The following is a 19,720-nucleotide window of genomic DNA, read 5'->3' on the forward strand; positions in this document are numbered from 1 at the left end:
GCTGCGGGAACAGACCCTCGGTGGAGAGATGACGAACAGGTCTTGCCCATGTCTGGTTTTTAATGAGCCAGTTCAGTCAGTGTGAAATGTCAGTCGGTGCCTCTGGAGACAGAGGAGCGGCAGCCAAGTTAGACACCAGGGCTCCTGCTGTTCAGCCCCTCTGTAAATGGCTCAGTGATTAAATATTTCAGTTTGTTGCTCAGCAGCTCGGGGGGTGACATTTTTGCCACCGCTGCCTGTTTGTTTCTCCACCGAAGGCCGGGCGGCAGCACAGCCCGCCTGAGGATTAGGGGGTGGCAGACAAACTGCCACTGCCAGTTCTCTGCAGACACACCACTACGTGCCAGCAACACCTCTGTCCCCAGCCAGGCCTGTCCCTCTGCCCCGGGAGGGTGCAGGAGCTCACCCAGGCCAGAGGGAGCCTGTCCGGCCCCAGCAGCACTCAGGAGGTGTTGGGGTGCAGCTCTGGGAGCAGACAGTGGGACGAGATGTGCAGCAGCCACGGCTCAGAGGTGCCACGGGACATGCACGGGCAACATGAGCCCCTGATTTGCTGCCAATTTTGGCCAGAAAATCTGATTTCTCTGCATCCTTCTGTAGGAAGAGACTGATGAGCTATCTGGGCTGCGGCACCACAGAGCTGCTCAGCAGGCTGAATTAGTGGCAGAAGCACTCAAATGTAAGGCCTTGTTTTGCTGCAGTGACAGCCTTTTCAGCCTGTGATGAATAACCATCATATACCACCTTCTCTGGAGAGAGAGGCTTTTCTTCTTCCTTCCCTTCACAGCTGAAAGTTGTATGGGATTACACAAGGAAAAGCTGGAGGCTCCTCCAATTCATTTTTAACTGTTTCTGGGAGGGTTCTCTCTTGTTTCTGGACCTCCCTGGTGACTGTTTTACCTATACTGGACGGACAGCAGCAGTACAGGTATCCCTCTTGCCTTGCCCTGCCTTCCTCACACCCAGCTGCACCAAATGATTGACTCTGCAGCCTCAGGAGACCTTCTCAGGTGAGGGTCTCCTGCCCCCAACAGCGACTGCTTTGGGGACTGATGAGTCCCCCTTGGTAGGATGTGAATACTGCCCATCCACAAACATCAAGTTCATCAAACTCCTGGAAATATGAGCTACTCTTTCAGGAATGGAGTAATTTGAGTGTCAAGCTGGAAAAGCAGACAGTTTGAATGCGGACAGCTCAGACCCTCAGTGCACCCGCTTTGTGCCGGGCTCCTGGTTTTATTCCTACAGCAGTGCAGAGAAGCTCTCATCATGGAGAAGGAATTCACACCTCCAGAGGTGAAGGAGGGCGGCAAGAGACGTGGCTGAGCTTTGTGATGAGAGGGAAAGATGGAACTATAAGGACAGAAACAAACCTTCCCAATCCAGAGGCCTGATCCGGAGGCTCCCTCAGGCCTTCAGTGCATGAAACCTGCGTGTTCCTGTGCGCACACACACACACACACACACACACAGCAGTTCTGCTGTGCCTGGATGAGCCCAGTTCATGCACATGGCATGTTTTTTCACTCTCCACCTCATCACTGTTGAGTGTTTTAGAGAAGGACTCACCCGGGTGACCGGTGGCTCCCCAGTGTCCAGCTGCCCGTGAGCACAGGTTCTTTGCAGAACAGAGGGAAAACGCTTTGGGCTGAACCCATTTTCTTCCCTTACTGCATGTTACTGCTTATCAGGGGAATCTCATCACCTCTGGATGCTTATGTGCACCCTTCCCCATCCCATCTGCCTTCAGAAAGGGTATTTTCGCTGTCCTCACAGAGGGAGATGCAGCACTGAACTTGTGTACAGAGAGACAGCACTGGGCACTCCTGCTGGCACTGGAACTGCCAACAGGGGCCAGCAGGATTTAGGACCGCACAGCACATATACTTAGGGAACTTTTCTTCAACAAATTGTCACCCTGAAACCTATTTCCTCCCCATGCATACGACATCGACCCACACTATTCTTGCTCCGAGAGCAGCGGGGTGACCGCACGGAAACACGATGGCACTGTCTGCTCCATCACCCAGCTCTGTTCACAGCCAGATGGTAACTCATCCTGGAGCTCAAACTCCCCTTATAGATTGGACCCAGAAGAGTTCAAGCTGTTCCACTGATCTTCACTCCCCCCTGAAATACCAGCGGGATCAACAGAAATGCCCCAGGATCTCGAAATCATTGCGGCAACAACCATGGAACCTTCTCCGTCTTGGAGCCACACAGCTCACAGATGGAGGCATGGCATTCCCAGGGAGCTGGCTAACCCTGTACTGCTCTTTCTGCACTGAAATGTCAGTGTGCACCAGAGGAGAAATGGCAGAAATAAAAACATCAGCACAGAACCACAGAATGGTTTGGGTTGGAAGGGAACTTAAAGATCATCCTGTCCCACCCCCTGCCATGGGCAGGAACATCTTCCACTATACCCCAGGTTGCTCCAAGCTCTGTCCAGCCTGGCTTTGGACACTTCCAGGGATGGGGCAGCCACAGCTTCTCTGGGCAACCTGTGCCAGGGCCTCACCACCTCCACAGCCAAGAATTCCTTCCCACTATCCCATCTAATCCTGCCCTCTGGCAGGGGGAAGCCATTATCCCTGATCCCAGAGCCGATCCCACACACTGGTGATTCTCACCTGCTCTGTTCTGCAGAGTGGACTATCAAAGTTTTGTTTAATTACCCCAGGTTTTGTTCGAGATATTTATAACACTCCCAGTATGACCTGGGTAGGAATTCCCAGGAACACGAGGACAGAGCCAGTGCCCAAGAACTAAGCAGTCACTAGATGGGCTCCAAGGGGTTCTCACCCATGGACACTGGAGCATGCAGCGTAAGCAGAGTTCAATTCACACCCTGAAGCACCTTCACCTACACCTACTGCCATTTTCTGGGAGGAATGCCATATATTGCTTAAACTTAAAGCAATACACTGTGGAACACACAAACACTTCATACAACAGTGACACACACAGCAATTAATTCTGCTTTTCAGTGTAGTCTCTGCTGTCAAACATGTACTTGGGTATAATCTCTCCAGTGCTTCACAAAAATTTATATAAACCTCCCAAAACGCCTCATTTTCACTGCAGTGTTTACCAAAGCAACCCTTCTGGGGTCCTTTTGCTGCAATCCGTTCTGCCACAACCCAAGAGCTGAGACAGAGCAAGACCCTCCGAGAAAAGGTTGTGGGGGTTTTTTTTAAGACAAAATCTTCTTTTTTTCCCCCCCCCCCCCTCAAAATCCCGCTCTTTGAATTTAACAACGTGATTGTCACAAACCAAAGCTCCGGCAGCGCCCAGATGGAGAGCGCGGCTTCGGAAAGTGAGGATGCGCTTTGAGGGGGCTCCATTCACCCGGGTATTGTGCTGCTTTTCAAAACCCAACCCCGCCTTTGAAAATGTCAAAGGCAACTGTTCACGAGAGAACACCATATGGCGCGTTTGTTCTCTTCGGCTCCTCTCGGAATCAGCAGGAAAAAAAAAAAAAAAGAGAGAACATTTCAGACCTTAAACGACTGCGTGCCGCATTATACAGAGCTCTCGCTGCAAGCTCTCCCAAAAAAAACTGTGGATGGTGGAATGAAACTGCTCAGAGGGACAGAATTGATCACTCCCAGTCCAGTCCCCAACAAGTCCGCTTGTAAGATTCACTATGTTGTGGTTTGACGCTGGGATCCAGGGGAGATCTGCATAGGAAAGACTTCCCAGGACGTCCCTAAAGCCCCTTTGAAGGCAAGCTGAAGTTGATTTTCTCATTACTCTAATGGTAAACCTCTGAAGATCTGGTTAGTGCAGCTCTGTGACGGTGTAGCAGCTGCTGAATCCCAACATGATTAAAAATAAACTGCAGTAAAAATAGTCACATATTTGTGACTGGGGAAGAACAATCAGCAGCAGAACCATCGGAGGCATCACTTTGACATTTGAAGGAGCTCCTAAATCATCTCCCCGACGGATTCCCAAGCCCCAGCTTGCAGCTTCTGTGGTGGAAGGACAGATCCTTACACGGAGGCCACCATGAGCATCTCCCACAGGTTCAGGGGGGGTGTTTTTTGCTCCCTCTAGTTCTCTTTCCAATAAAACCCTGTAAAAGGCTGGCCACAAGGGCTGGGACCCACATCTCTCAATCCAGGGTGTCCACCCATCCCAGTGCCACGTGGCCTCTGTGACCCAACAGACCGTACCATTAACGACAGCAGTGCTCCTTTTTTTTTTACCTTTTAGGAAGTACCACCTGCACTTTTATTGAAATACCTGATGGGCAATCTTGCACTGGAATGACTCCTCGAACTGCAAGAAGCAGCACTTTGCAGAAGTCACCACATTGGTGACAAGGTCTCAGTTCCCTCCCCCTGATCCCGAGCCCTCAGGCAGAGCAAAACCGGGTGAAAAGCAACCCAACACCAAATAACCCCAGCATGCAAATATTCATGCAGTGCAGGTGGTGTTTGTGACCATTCTGTGAGGTCTTTTCCAACCTAAATGAACGCTGTGACCTGTAAAAAGAAACATAATACACCAGCAACTGGAATAAACATTTCAAGCCTCACGGTAAGCGAAATAATTTACACGCTGCCACGCAAGGAAGGCTCAGGCCTTACATTTTATTGTTATAGATGAAAAACAGATCTGGCTTGTGATAGCTGAGCACACTCAGGTAACAAATTAAAGCCATCTCTCTTATCCCCTTTTCCCAGCATGTGACGCTGAGGTTTTAGAACAACATTAAATAACAGTTCATGAAGCGACATGGAAAATCTGGAGTGGCGGCAACACGCTCCGTTTGCTTCCTGGAGAAGTTAATGTTACACTTTAACTGTGGGCCCTCAAGACAGTATTCAAGAGCAGAACTGTTTCTTTCATGGCCACAGTAAACAGTTCCCCTAGGCCCCTGGTGAAGACGTAGCAACCCGCGGAAAATGGCTTCTGGTTTGGGAGGCCGATGCCGAGGGAAACGCTGGCGCGGTTTGGCCGCTGACGACTCCTCGTGTCAGCGCGTCTCCCTGCTCAACCCAACGGCAGCAAAAACAGTTGTCGAATCTGTCAGAAGAGAGTTTTAAAAGCCGGCTCTCACGCTGCTGGATCTTTGAACCTCCGGGTTCAAACTCCACTGGCTCCCAGACACCCGATTCCCCGCTGACGCCGCCGCGGCGCTGGTGCGTCTCCCACCAGAGGATGGGGCGTCGTCAGCTCCTCTCCCGGGTGGCACCGGGGAGTGGTGGGGCACAACTGTGGCTGCTGCCACCTCCTCCTCCCTCGGCACACACTCACTGGAGCCCGGCAGCCCCGTTCCCAGCCTTTGCTGGCTGCTGCTGGGTGCACAGCAGAGCTGAGAGGGACCACGGGCAGCGAGCCGTGGGCTGGGATCCGCTCCAACGCACAGGTCGATGCTTCTTGGTGTCTGAATTTCTCCCACCACCAGTAAAAGTGCTGAGCTTTAGCTGAGGTATATCAATTATCTGAGACACACTGAAAACCCTCTGTTTCTCCTTCGTCTCCCCTTTCTAAACCACTCTGGGGGACACGCAAATGCTCAAAGCAAAGACCAGAGACAAACTGCTCTGCCTTCCAAATGCCTTCTCCACCCGTTTCCCAGGACCTCCACCCCATCCCATCCGTGCAGCTGGGAGCCTTTGCACCTATGCTGCTAATCAGCTGGAGGAATGGCATTTCCATCACCCCAAGGTGAGCTCTTCACAGTAGGAAGATGTTTTCGGGCTTGTCAAGGCCCAACACAAGCTCTCCTGCAGCTAAGCCTGCACCCCATCCCACCAGGACGAGAAACCAGGGTTAACACAGTAAATGCTGCTGTTAGTTATCTGACCTCACATGAGCTTTCTTCACATCTCAGAGTATTTAGTAGATTACTTGCTAAGAGGGTGGAAATAATTTGTAACAGGAGCAGTTAAATATGGGCCTCGGAGTTCCTAAGTACAGTAGTTCCTCTTTTACGAACGGAAGCAGTGCCACTGGGCTGAGCAGCACGGCAGCACAACGGCAAGGAAAGCAGAGGTCGGCTTTTATCGCGCTATTTACAGATTTTTTCCACCTAAAAAAAAACCGCCGAGTTTGGTTAAATATAAGTATAGAACATTTCTTCCATGTACAAACTCTTGTTAGCCGATTAATAATTAAGGTGCTCGGAAGTGTGGATGAAAACAGAAGTTACAGTAGATCAGTTGCTGTCTTTTGTCTATTTACACACCACGCTCGGTTGCCTGCTGACACCAGCATCTCCCAAAGAAGCTGTAAGCCAAGTGGCCAGCGATGACTCCAGTGCCACAGGAACTGTTCTTTCCTTCCTTCCTTTGTCAGAAGGTAAAACAGTGGTACTTTAATTCCTCTTTTAACAGGAAAGGTGGGTGCCCTCGCTGAGCGCGTGTAGCAGCATCACGCCGCGGGACACCCTGTTTCTGGCTCTCAGCTCCTGCCCAGCCCTTTCCGCTGGGATTTGCTGGTCTGCTGGGCAGATGCCCGAGGCAGGACTCACAGCACCGGGTTGTTACACTGAAGTGCATCATACGGTGCTCCACCCCGTGCACCACAAGGGAAAATTTTAGGTGCGAGAAACCAAACCAGGACCAGCAAAGATTTTGTCTTCCTGTCAGAAAAAAAAAAATAAAACAAATCCCCAAGTGGCCCACATTTTGTAGGTCAAATTTCTTCCCCGTTAACATCCTCGAAGAGTTTATTTTCAGTCTGATGGCCAAACTCTACCTCTAGTTCCATTCTCTGCTGACTGACAGCCAGCCATCGACACTGCCTGGCACCACTTCTCTGTGTACCTGTAGGTGCCTCAGAGGAGTTCAGAGTTTGTTGTTTTGGGAACCTGTCAAACCACGACGTTATCTGACCACACTGAAAATCTTTGTCCTCGTCATTTTAAGTTGCTATAGAAAAAGAAGGGTAAAGAAGTTGACTTGACTTCTGTTTGTGTAAACCTACCACGTACTGTTCATTTTTTTTTCCCCCTGTACACTTAAGCTTCAAACAGGTCCCAGAGATTGCAAGGCAAGAGTGTTAAGGCAGTATAAGAAACTCAGTATTTCATTCACACCTCTTGACTCCCTCGGAAGGCATCAAGAGGGGCGTGTGGTTTGTGCTCACCTTTTTCCCGAAAAAAAAAGGCATTTGGTACAGCGTGAAAAGCGGATGGTCAATGACAGGGGGGAGCCACTCAGCCCTGGGCAGTGGCCACACCGCCCGAGAGGGAGAGGGAGGTGCAGCGGGGTTCCCCTCACCACCGCTCCTTCTGGTACACCTCTGCCTGCACCATCTCCCCGGGGTGCTCGGAGATGCAGGCCCCGTTGATCTCGTTGAGCTTGTTGTCTGGAAGATCCTCGGGTTTTGTGCAAAGCTTCAGCGCCCTGGAGATGAAGACGTCCAGGTCAAACTCGGGGTCCGCCTCCCTGCTCACCTCGGCGGGCTCCTTGTGGAGGCGGTGAGGGGAAGAGGGCAGGCTCCGCTCCTGGATCTCGGGAAGGGAGCTGGGACACTCCAGCCCCACCTGCGTGCTCTTCACCCACTGAGCAATCTCCAGGAAGAGGTTGGATGGTTCTTCTTCCAGCGACAGCTCAGCTGCAGGTGCTATGGTTGCTCTTTTCCAGTGGGATAGATCTAGGATTAGCTTGGGCTCTGAGTAGTGATGGGGTTTACTGTCCCTCCACAGCAATTTGTCCAAGTAGGAGGGTGACCCCACTTTGTAATCGCACGATTTCCCACAATCTGCATCAAACACTCGGTCCATGGACGAGTGGGACAGCTCCAAGAACCTCTCCGAGCTGCTCTGTGAGTATTTCCGTGGATCGACCTGTGCTTCCTCAGCGGTGGATTCAGACCCTGCCCGGGGGTCCCGCTGAACCTCATCCATCTCGTGGTGTTTGTCATGTCTCCAGTCCAAATCAGAGGAGAGGCTTATGTGATACCTGTGAAAGACACACAGACAGTGGCTCCGTTGGAAACAGCAGTGCTCAAACCAGTATCAGCTGCTGCTGGTAGTTCTGCCTTTTGCTCGCTGATTTACCACTTACCTACAGATCTCTAATGTCTTATTGATATTAGAGACCTTTCTCTTGTGTGTTAAAAAGCCAGTGGGGTGAGTAATCTACTCATCTGAGATAGGGCCTGGAGCTGGAATAAAAGCCCAACAACCAAACCAACTGGCCCCTTCCTTTAGCCCTTCATCACCTTCCCTCCACTTGGGATTAAAACACAATCAACAACACCAGTGATCAAACTGTCCCTCAGGCCCACAAGTACCATGGTGTGAGGGCTCCTTGTTGGTCCCCACTGAGACTGGATATAACCAGTTTATTCTGACATCAGGAACCAAGAGCATCCCTGAAGGGCCACCTTGCTAAGTGATAACTTCTCAAATCAGTTTAACTCCCTCGATTGCAATTACCTGACAACACCCATTCTTAGCCGTGGTTTTTCAAAGTGACATCTAATTTACTGTTTCCTAACTGAGCTGCCTTTAAAAGAACTTGTTACCCCAGCCACTGGGGCTCTGTCACGGCAACGAAACTCTCTTCAGGTGCCCCACAACACACAGGCAAAATCACTTCTTGTCTCCAAAACGCTCGGCTTGTTTTGCAAACTTTACAGCCCCGCAGCAGATGTGTCCAGCTGGGTGGCAGGACACCCTAAGTCCCAGCTTCCTCTGTCAAACCGAGAAAGCCAAGAGATAAAAAGGTGACAAGGTGACCTCCACCAACTGATTTGCTGCTTTGGGGACTATAACTGACAGGAGTGCTGGAGCTATGGGGATATACTGAAGACAGGTATCCTGAGGAAAGCTTCCATCTTTCCTCTTCACCTAACTGACCTGGTTGTCCCCCGCAGCCTCCACTCTGGCACTTGCTCACTCAGGCAAAGAGATTAATAATAGTGAAGGCAAGGGATTTCTTTAGGTAATTTTTTCAGTGCTGGTGAAATACAGTGTATTAAGAAGGCAAGGAGATTAAATTGCTATGCAGAGAGGAACCAAGCTGCAGACATCCCCAGCCAGCTCATCCCGCTCTGCTGGAAGGAACTCTACAGAAAAATGAACCTAGTTAATTCCTAGCTGCTTATTTTGTCCTACCTGCTCCAGTACTGGGACAGGACCAGTAACTGGGGTAATCATCTAGGACATTAGAGACCTCAGCTCAAAGCTTTGATCTGCTCTAAACTTCCAGTATGGCTTTCAGCAAACCATTTAAACTTCAACACAACTAAGGACTTTTTACAAGACCACCAGATCTATGGTCTCTGGTGCTCAGGCACCTTAAAAAGTGATAAATACAGTGCTCCAAACCAGGCCCTGTCCCCAAAAAGGTAAAAGAATTACATTATTGTATAACCTGCTCTACAGGAAAAGAGGACAGAGGGAAGGGCCGCAGAGCCACTTAAACTCAAGTGACAATACAGGCTGTGAATAAAACCCAAAAGCAGAAAGGTACACAGTAACTGGGACGTGCAGGCTCAACACCTGCTCCCTGAGGAAATCAATGATGAACCTCTTGTTGGGTTTGGTGAGGTTTGGCCAGCTCGGGCCAGAATCACAATGCGGCGTAAAGAAGGAAACACAGGTGCCTTTCATGGATCTGGAACACGTGTGATGGAACCCGGGCAAGGGCAGATCAGGGACTCACCAGTCAAGTTCTGCCTCAAGAATTTAAGCCAGCATCTGGTCTCTGGCCCACCCTTGGGTACCTCACCTGTCCCAGTTGGACATCTGGCTCTGGTTGGCTTCCATCAGCAGAATGTCATCAATCTCGTCCTCAATCCGGAACGGGTGCTGGGACACGGGCTCGTCCTCAGGGCAGGAATACTGACTCATGTAGGGGTGCTGCAGGCCCATCTCGGCCGTTAATCGATCCATGGGGTTAAAGGTCAGTATCTTCTCCAGAAAATCAATGGCTGTGGAGCACAGAGAAACCAGCTCACTAATTCCCCTGAAGCGGCGACAGCGCCCTTCCCGGGGCGAGTCTCGTGGAACCCCCCATAACAAATCGCCTCAAAGTCAGGGAGGAATTAAAGGCCACACCCCAAGTGCACCCACACCAGGCACTCCTGTCCTTGCTGCATCCATCTCACCCGCCACGGGATCCGCAGGGAGCAATCCTGCAGCCCCGGGTGTCCCCTCCTGCGGCGAGGCAGGAGAGGTGACTGTGAGAGCACCGTCACGCCTCCACGGGACGGCGAGTGTGGGTTACACCCAGCGCTGTCATCCCGAGCAGAACGCTAAATCACACCCCAAAAAAAGGCCTTTGGGTGGCGTCGGGATTTGATTCCACGCTCCCGGATCCATCCGACAGGCACGCCGCGCTCCAGGCAACTGGTTTCACATCTTTGCACGCAGCTTGAAGTGGATTGGATTTACTGCAATTTTTAAAAGCCTTCAGCATGACCAACGCTGTAAGTATATTTTACACATTAATATTTAAAGAATTCTGCATGACAGAAATTATTTTAGAAAGACTGTAGTGCATGAACTCTTTCTACAGTGACGGAGGAGGAAAATTTCAGCGCAATTAAAGTGGCTAGAATTAAATCTAAACGCAGGGGGCTTGTTGCGATTTCTTTGGTGACTCTTCTTACCGAGGCTACGTGAAAAGACAAAATCCTGCCACTTGAGTTGTTGCTTAATCCAGCTGATTCTTTCATGGCAAAGTCCCTCCGAGTTCACACAGCACAAACAGCAATATGCCTTTCTCCAGTTACAGCTTCATCCTGCACCCTCAGAAACATCCCCCACTAAAGGTGTAACTGCGTGAGCGGGACAGTTTCCTTCAGGGGCAAAGTCACTCGGCAGAAAGGGCAGCCCTACCTACCCCCTCAGTGCTTAAACATTAACCAGTTTCCGATTGTCTCCCGCGAGATTATTTCATCACTCGGGCTAATTAAGTGGGAGGGAATCAATAGCCCCATAAGGTCACTGGCTGTGGGCACGAAGCGTGGTGGAACGACACATTACAATTTGTGTGTTACGATATACTGCGGGTCAGGGAGGCGGGAAAACGACCGTGAATTATGTGAGGGGCGCAGGTGACCTTTCTTCCCGCAGTAATGGCAGGGAATAAATCTGTCCCTGCGTGCCGGAGGCTGACGTGGTCCCTGGGCACCCTGGGCCGACGGATATCGTGTTGCCAAGACCACTGGATGTCTTATATTGAAGAGTTAACGCCAGCAAACGTAAGCTGGGCTTGGTCTTGACGTCTTCCCAAAACTAGCAGGTTGCTAGTTTAACCTTAGAAGGAGCTCAGGAGAGCACGTGGACAATGTTCCTGTAGCAACCACCTCATGGTGTTGGGACACAGGTGAGGTAAAACAATGTGTCTTCCTGTACTGCGCAACTGTGCTCATGCAAAAACCACAGGAAGGAGACAAACAGGGCTTGAGCCCCTGCTTACAGCCTAAGGAGAGGCACAGGAAGGCAGACAGGCACCTTGGAATTGTCTTGGAAGACTATTTCACCCTTAGGAGCGACCTGTGAGCAAGCTACAGCGTCCTGAGTGCCGTCCTGCAGCCCCCACCTCCCCTGGCGGGATGGTCAGCAGGACCTGGAGGCTCTGTGAGGGGACAGCAATGGGATGTGTGACCTACAGGAGCAACTGCCAATATCTGAATCCTCTCCACCAGCGTTCACGCACTTGCCCTTTGAGGGCAATTCCTGTGGGAGCCTGAGGAAGCAGGCCTGAGAACACAACAGCCAGGGGAAGCCCCAGGAGAAGGACACTGCCAAAGGCAGCGGGCACCACTGTACCTTCACTGTCCACCTCGGGCAGCAGCTTCCTCAGCGGCTTCCTCACTTCCCACGTGCTGTTGATGAACATGGGCATCACCTTGAGCAGCTCCTCTTTGTCCTCCTGGTGGATGACGGGGATTGTCTCCAGAATGAGTTGCATCTGCTCCAGCTCGTGGCCCCCTGAACGGGCAGAAAACAGGCAGGGAAGATGAGACATAGGAGGCAAATCAGGGGAGGAAAAAAGTGTGATCAGCTCCAGGGGTCCCAAAGAATTGGTTCACCTTTAAAGGAACGCAACTGCCTGTTGCCTCTGTCCTGATGGGAAAGGCGTTTCCTGACCCGCTCCTGCTGGCTGCTGGGCACCAAGTCGTGGCTCTGATGGGGATAGTCCCCACAACTTCTGCGTGTGCAATTATGTATTTTCAGCCCCTTTCTTTCGGGACGTGTTCATGCCCACTCCCCCAAGCCCCCGCTCAGGACTGGTCACCAGCCAGCGAGAGGGGAGGAGCAGCGGTGCCGGGTGCTAATCCCATCCCTCAGCACACCACTGGCTGGGACCAAGGGCTCCGTGGCTGATTTCCAGCCCCCTACGTGTGCAGAGAAGCAGCCTGGTAGAAGCACGGAGTCGCACTATTGATTTTCTGCCTGCCAGGAAAGCCAGTTATGAATATTCTGCCATTAGAAGCAGGACTAGCCATTTAGGCAGCGAGCTAGCTGAGGCAGGCAAACCCATGGGGGTTTCTGGGCTACCGAGTCCCTGCTGTCCCAAGTCATGGATTTCAGGTGGCTTCACTGGCAGGTAATGCCCAGTTGATCCACAGCAAGAGGAGTCAGGCTTATCTGTGGCACAGCACTTCCAGTCAGGAGGGTGGAGAGGCCAACTCACAGGGGATGGTGGAGACCACTTGCCCTGAGGCAACCCTGTCCTCTGGAGGTCCCTGGCACCTCACAGGGGCTCCCCTCCCCAGCCCAGAGCTCCCTGTGGGTCTGTAGGAGGTTTCCAGACTCACACCCATGGAGCTAACCCCAAACACAACCACCCTGGGCCAAGGGCAGGTCCAATCATCAAGGAAAGGATTGACAATGGAATGAGACCCTTGGGAAAGGGTCTCTCCATCCGCCACGGCCTCATCACTCCAACCAGTTTTGGTTCAATGCACTCACGACCACTTTTACCCACTTTTCCCCCCAAAAGGCAGAGCTCAGAGCCAGGACATGGCAGTGAACTTAGGCAGCCCCAAAGCAACGCTGACATTAGCCCAGCTGGTCACCATCACACCACACGTCCACTCACATCAACCACTCAGAACAAGATAAAGCAACAGGAAAAGCACAAAAGGCAGAGGGACATTCTTCCAACATCAATCCTAGCAAAATAAATCCACTTTCCCACAGAAAAACTCATTTTAGGTCACTTAGAGACTCACAGCACGGCTCCAGGGGAAACTAAAGATAACTACTGGGGAATCAACACCTTGTTAGTCAGGCTAATTCCCACATTGTGACCAAAATTACTGGGCATTGAAAGTCACAAAGGCTTGGTGACTGCTCCCTCAGTGCAGACCCAGCCACTGCTCACCAAGGGCACCTGGCAGCCAAAAGGCACCGTGTTCAGTCACATAAAGAAGCTGCTAATGCAACACTGGAAGCCTTGAATTATGGCTCTCTTGGAAACACAATTCTCCTCCATTATCCTCTATTTATGTAATTCCCAGGGACCTTTTTCTGAAGGCATTAATTCCTGAAAAGAAAAACATGAACTACAGGCAGAACAAATGCAATGTGCTGCCGTTACCCGAGGAGAGAACAAGCAGCTCTGCATCACATCTTGGAAAAGGGAACCCATCTCCAGGCTTGCAGCCAGCTCCTGGGGAAGCACCCAAGCCCTGTGAGTAAGCCCTGATCCCATGGGGAAAGTCCCTGTGCCATCTTCTAGCTCTGGCACAGCCCCACTGGCGAACCCCGTGGAGATCTGCAAGGACAGATTTGTTCTCCTTTTTACTCCTTCTCTCCTATTTACTCCTGCTTCCACTGACGATGCTTTCAGATAAGCTCCAGCAGCAGAAGGTGGAAAAGTCACTGGAGGGAGCTGTAGCTGCTTAGTTATGGATGCTCTTCCCTGTTTTCCATGCTGTTCGCCGTGGGGAGCTCTCCAAGGATCTGCAGTCTGGATTTTAGCTGCTGCAAGCATTGGGATGACCAAGTTTGCTGCGTGACCTCCCAGGGCTCTGCCAAGCCCGAAGCTGCTCCTCCCACCACAGGGAACAGGCCTTGGGGAGGGGGCTGGGGGTCCCTCTTTGCTGGATGTTCATTAATTTGTGCGGGAGCATGAAAGCAGCGAGTGACGTCTAATTCCTAATAACCGATCACCTTAATTTACCTGCGTTGCTTAAGCACCCCAGATAGACTACTGAGTTAATTATATTGATTTATGCTAAGCACTCCATTTAAATTGTGCCACTGACGCACACTCAGAAAACCATTTATCCAGTGGAAGGCAATTACTGCAGGTTTGCAGCTTTCTGAGAACTACACCACTGTTACTTCCCACGGGGTGTTTGCTGGCGACCCAGGACTCTCCTAAAGTCTCATCCTGCAGGGACAGGGGCTGCTGGGGGTAAACTCCTTCTCCCAGGCAGAGAGGAGAAAAGCAAAACCAAAGATGAACCCCTGTCGTTGGATTTTAGCTGTTCCCAGGGGCTGGCCTCTATTCTCCTGCTCTTTGGACAGCAGCAGATGAAAGGTGGACACCACGGTCATCCTGCCTGCTGCCAGGCTCCCACCCTGGCCTTTCTTTACTTACTGGCATGGGAGGAGGCTGGGAAAACAGGGCATAAGGCCAGGGCCTTCCCATAACAACTCTACAGGCTATTTTTAAAGCAACGAAAAAAAAAGGAATATGTATTTTGAGCTTCGGTTTTGATTCCCCACCCATTAACCGAGTATCCTGCCAGCATCTGGGGGCTTATTAAGCGATTGCACCGGGCTGGGAAGCAGAGAAGAAGGGATGCTCACAGCATGGGCCTGGCTGAGCCCAGCCTGTGATCTGCCAAATCCCATCTCCTCATCTCCAGCCTGCTGCGGACTCTCAGGAACCAGCCCGTAAAGTAGGTTCTTGGCTGCTCTGGGGCATCTTGCCCAGGCAGCAGGACAGGATTGATCTCACCTCCAGCCATGTGTAACACCAGGCATGGGCAAGTCTGCTTGTTCTCCAGATGCTCTTAATGAGCATTATTGGACACGTAAGTATTTCTAAGGCACACTCCATCTCTGCCTGAGGCAGACAGAAAATAAGAGGTCGGATGAACCCCAACCTGGGGCTATTTTTGCCTCTTGCCTTGACCATGAAACAAACTTTAAAGACCAGCTCGGACACCTCAGTGGTGCCAGCCAATGTAACTTCTGCCCTGGGGTTCAGCATCTCCCAGCGACACCAGGAAAGGCCCTGCAAGGACAAGTGGCACGTGGAGGTGTCCCTGCTCCTGGAATACATCCTGAGGAAGCAGCAGGAGCAGCCAGGTTGGGTGCGTAATTGTCAAAGCCGGAGCCCCTGGATTTGAAATCTTTGGGGAGACTGAGGACGAGAGGAAGGAAGGTAGGAATGGGAGGCAATTTTAACGCTCTTCTCAAAATTACACCGGCTGCTTATTTTTCAGCTCTCACGAAAGAAACATGGAAGCTGCAAGCAGGAGCGGGGAGGGAGCAGCAGAGCAGCTGCAACCAGGCGCCGGCTGCGGAGCTCTCTCTCTGCGTTGAGTGAAGAAAAAGCCCCTCTCCATTATTAATGGGTCTGATCATTTATTTACACAACCCTGCGAATAAACAGCTGCTCACAAAAAGGTGTTAAACCTTGTCATTCAGAACCCTAACGGGTAATGGAGAGAGACAACTGAGGGGGAGCACTGCTGCAGACCTCGGGCAGGGAAGCAGCTCCTTCAGCAGCCAGAGAGCAGCTGCTTCATCCCTGAACCATGTCCCAGCTTGGGAAGCACAGCTCTGCTCCTGACAGTAGCAGTTCTGGGACTGTATCAAATAACTTTTTGCTGCTCAGGAGCACCAGAGTCGAGTTTTCAAATGCTGCAGTGGTAACCACGAGCTTCTTGCTGCGCTTCTGTTGCTTTCTTCTCCTTGCACTGCACCTTTACAGCTCCAGTACCTGCTTACAGGAAAATCCCGAAAATGGCTGAAAATGGGCAGTGGCATTCAAATGTCTACACTGAAAAAAAAGAAATACCTTGAAGAAATCCATCACGATTTGAATCCATGGCTCAGAGTACAAAACTCTCGGGCCAGGGCACCATTATGTCCTGTCCTTTTATGCCACCCTATGTTGTTTTTTTTTTTAGCATCCTTCCTCCCAACAAAAAGCTCTTATTTTCCGTTGGAAACACAGAAACAGAAAAAGGTTTTGTTGTTTCATCAGAACTGCTCTTTGTTTAAGGTTTTCCTTTTGGCAGCAGGCAGTCCCTGCCCGGCAAGGCTTGGCACAGAGGCACCGCCGACCCCGGCCAGCCTCGGGCACCCACAGGGTGCAATCACACCCAGCCCAACACGTGGCCTTCCCAGGGAAACACAGGAAGCCAGAGTGAAAACCAGACTATTCTCTATCCCTAAGGGAAGTTCTCACCAACCAAGGGACCCTCTAATAGCAGGGGCTGCACAAGTGAGGCTTGTTCTGGAGACACCCCTCACGTCTAATAACCAAGAGCAGGATCCCTGCAGCGATGCCTTGGCTGGCAAGGAGAGGGGGGGAATTCCCTCTGCCCTGCTAGAAAGCCTCAGAATTGGGCAGCAAGGAAGGAGGCAGCAAAAAAATGAATCAACAGGAGCCATAAACCTACCAGCAAAGAGCATCCTTCCCGTCAGCATCTCGGCCAGGATGCAGCCGGCCGCCCACATGTCGATGGCTTTGGTGTAGTTGTTGGGCGAGAGCAGGAGGCGGGGGGAGCGATACCACTTCGTCACCAAGCCTTCTGAGAGGTAACCCTGAAAGAGCAGAGAGGGAGGAGGTCAGCAAGGAGAGGTTGCAGAGCTCCTCCCCGGCCAGCCCCCACTGCCCACCACGGCCCCAGCACCGGATCCCGCGGGAGAACCTGCCCAGCAAGCCCGTGCTGCACCTGAGCCAGGCTGGGGGCTGGCTGTCTGTTGTGCAGGAAGCAAAGACATGAGATACACCCCTGGAGACAGAGATACTTCAGTGCTCCAGGAGGCAAAGCTGTTTTGTCACCATGGTATTGAAGCATGTTCTGCAAAGGAGAGATGGCTTCAGTAGCGTGGATTTGCAGATCACACCTGCACAAGTTATTCCAGGTCACCCTCAGAGTACTTAGATGTATTCTATAAATCCCAATCCCCCCATCTGAGACATTTTGGAATTTAAGCACATTATTTAAGTACTTTCCTGGGTCCCTGATAGAACCCAGCAGTGTGCCAAGGAAGCCTTTCCCAGCTCAGGACCCCAGGCACAGTGCTCAGTTTCCCAAGGTTACCGGTCTGCAACCTTTATCTCATTCCATTTCTAGCCAGCCCTGTATCTGTAGTCCTTCCACGGCTACCCAAACTGCTGGCAACAGCAACCCACGTACTGCTGAATTCCCAGGGATCCAACTTCCAGCACTGACGCCGAAAACGAATTTTTAAAGGTCAGGAGCTCCCAGGGGAGCCCAGGCAAGAGCAGCCACCACCGGCTCAGCCCAGGAGGGACACAAGATCCAAGCAGAGGTGGCACAGGGAGCACGTGGGGCTCCAGGAGGGCAGAGCCCAGAGGATGCACTCAGCAGGATCCACTCTCTCACACACAGGCCTGGTGAGTTTACCCCACCTGAGCCCTCAGGATGCTGCTGCAGTGAACCCTGCATGCCCTGGGAACTGCGGACAGACCCACGCAGGAAAACAAGGGAATTGTCAAAGAAACAGATTTAGGGAGGAACGTCAGTGCCACGTGGAAGGAAAGCCTCCTGGACTAGCAGATGTCTTACAGCATTGCTGAGTGGGTAACATAGCTGCCAAGGGCTCCTAGCCAAGACTCCTGAAAATAAGACGGCATGGGATAAGTGGGAAAGCCCTTCTGGGGAACATCTAGCTGGTGCAGAGATAGGAAAGCTTGCACTGAGCCTGGTCTAATAAATCCCCTCCCTCCCTTGTCACCCTGCTGGTGGGGCAGATCCTCATCCTCCATCCTGCTCTGCTCACAGCAGGGTGGTCAGTTGGGATGCCTGACCTGGATTTAAAGGAGCTCTCAGCAGCATCCACGGGGCCAAGACCGAGCGCCGTCGTCCCTCTGGGCCACGTCCCTCCCGCCCTGAACTCGCCCAGGAGATGCACCACGAGTGCCAAGCAGCTCCCACTGAAACCAAGGGGACGTGTTCAAGCCTGTAAACGACACTGGCATCCCAGGGGATGGCTCAGCCCCCGCCGCTCCCGAGCTCCGGGAGCGCAGCCGCCACGCAGGGGCTGGACGTGGACATGGCCCTTTCACCGGGATAATGCTGGAATACTCACAAGTGGCATTTTCCGTGTCAAGTACAGTGCACTGAGCAGAAGGAGGTGGATTGAAACGCAGCAGAAGCGGCAAAATAAAATTAAGTTATAAAGCTGAATTGCCTTTAAATGCCACGAGGCGTTTGGAGAATGCCAAAATGCAACGGCAGCACGAACACAGCTCACGTATAAGAGCTTAGTTAAAAACTCCATCCCTACCCATTTGGTTTCACAGGCTGTTTTCAGCTGCAATAAAGCTGCAGTTGTGCTGTGCGGCATCTCCTGGGATGTTACAGGATACATCTCTCCACCCAAACACCAGAGCAGTGCACCACCACAAACACCACGAGGTTTATCACGCTCCTCTTCCCCCAGGGCAGGTTTTTGTGCCAACTCCCAAACGTGCGGGGTCGTCAGGCTTTTAATCACGAAGGGCTTGCTTCTAAAAGAACATTTTAATTTTGGCCTTCTTACCATAAGTTGTAAGGGAGGCTGATTAGCCGAGAAGTTTCATTTAACGCCAGTTATATTTTTGCTAACGCTGCTCAATCAGAACCAGCACAAAAGCCCCCAGGCATCAAACCACCACTTCTCAGCTACTGCAATTATCCCCAGCAACAGGAGACGCCGGTATTTACTGGAGAATCCTGAGAAAATAAACTCTGAGGGCTGTAATCCAGGGCGATTCGTAGCTGGAGCGACTTCTCCCCTTTCCCAGCAGAGGAATGCCACTCTCCTCGCAGATCTAACACCGCTCATACGTTTCTCCTCTCTGACAGCAAGACGGATCTGAGTCCTCGGGGGTGTGTGCACCGTGCAAAATGCATGAGCAATACACTGCAAATATCTGTACGTCGCAACAAGCCAAACATTTTCCTCCCCGGGCATTTCTAACGTGTTGGAGAAAATTCCCTGCGAAAAACTCAGTGAGTGCTTCAGACTTTGGACACATCCTCAGTCCCTCTGCTGCTGCGTGGGGTTCCTGGTGGTGACCAGCCAGCAGCACGCTCCTCGTGGTGCTCCCCTCTTGTGTCACCCTGTATCTGAATGTCACCTCCCTTCTTCCACCTGCTGAACAACCCAGTCCTTGGACCACCCCCCTCCAAGCACGGGAGGGACCCACGGGAGGAGCAACCTACAGCTTCTCCCCATCCCACCCGGCTCAGCCGGACCCCCCCACTGCTTCCCAGAGCATTCCGCTGCTGGGCTCTGCCTTATCCCTCCTTTTCCTCAGGGGGGAAATACTGGGAAGGAGCGATGGGAGGGTCGAAAACCAAGACTTTTCCAATCTGGCACGAGGTCCTCCGGTGAGAGCAACCGGGCAGCACAGCGCCCCAGTCCTGAGCAGCTTATACAGCCCCAACACTGCCTCTGCTCTGCCTCCACCGTGGCTTCAAAACACAGGCTAGACCCTCGCTTTTGTAAAATACGTACAGAAGTTCCTGTCCTAACGCTTCAAGGAAGTAGCTACAGTCCTGTGGATTATCAGTTTCCACGGAGAAACACCACCAC

At 51.9% G+C, this 19,720-nt stretch overlaps 1 protein-coding gene across 8 annotated transcripts in view; it reads right to left on the reverse strand.

Moving 5' to 3' along the window:
• Positions 1-4,274: 4,274 nt before the first annotated feature.
• The window catches only part of MAPK4 (mitogen-activated protein kinase 4), a 45,387-nt gene continuing 29,941 nt past the window's right edge, over positions 4,275-19,720 (reverse strand). For 6 of the 8 annotated variants that reach the window (XM_051803696.1, XM_051803697.1, XM_051803698.1 and 3 more), the window contains 4 exons: positions 16,570-16,714; positions 11,747-11,908; positions 9,699-9,900; positions 4,275-7,922 (listed from right to left, as the gene is read on the reverse strand). In XM_051803696.1, coding sequence (XP_051659656.1) covers positions 7,235-7,922; positions 9,699-9,900; positions 11,747-11,908; positions 16,570-16,714 — 1,197 coding nt within the window. In that variant the 3' untranslated portion in view covers positions 4,275-7,234. Of the gene's footprint in view, positions 7,923-9,698; positions 9,901-11,746; positions 11,909-15,567; positions 15,888-16,569; positions 16,715-19,720 lie in introns of those variants that run through there. The other 2 variants (XM_051803701.1, XM_051803700.1) reach the window with 2 other exon arrangements.

The sequence above is a fragment of the Manacus candei genome, unplaced genomic scaffold (genome assembly GCF_025592945.1).
Source record: "Manacus candei isolate 608988 ecotype Guabito, Panama unplaced genomic scaffold, ASM2559294v1 h1tg000059l, whole genome shotgun sequence".
In the NCBI taxonomy this organism is placed as follows: domain Eukaryota; kingdom Metazoa; phylum Chordata; class Aves; order Passeriformes; family Pipridae; genus Manacus; species Manacus candei.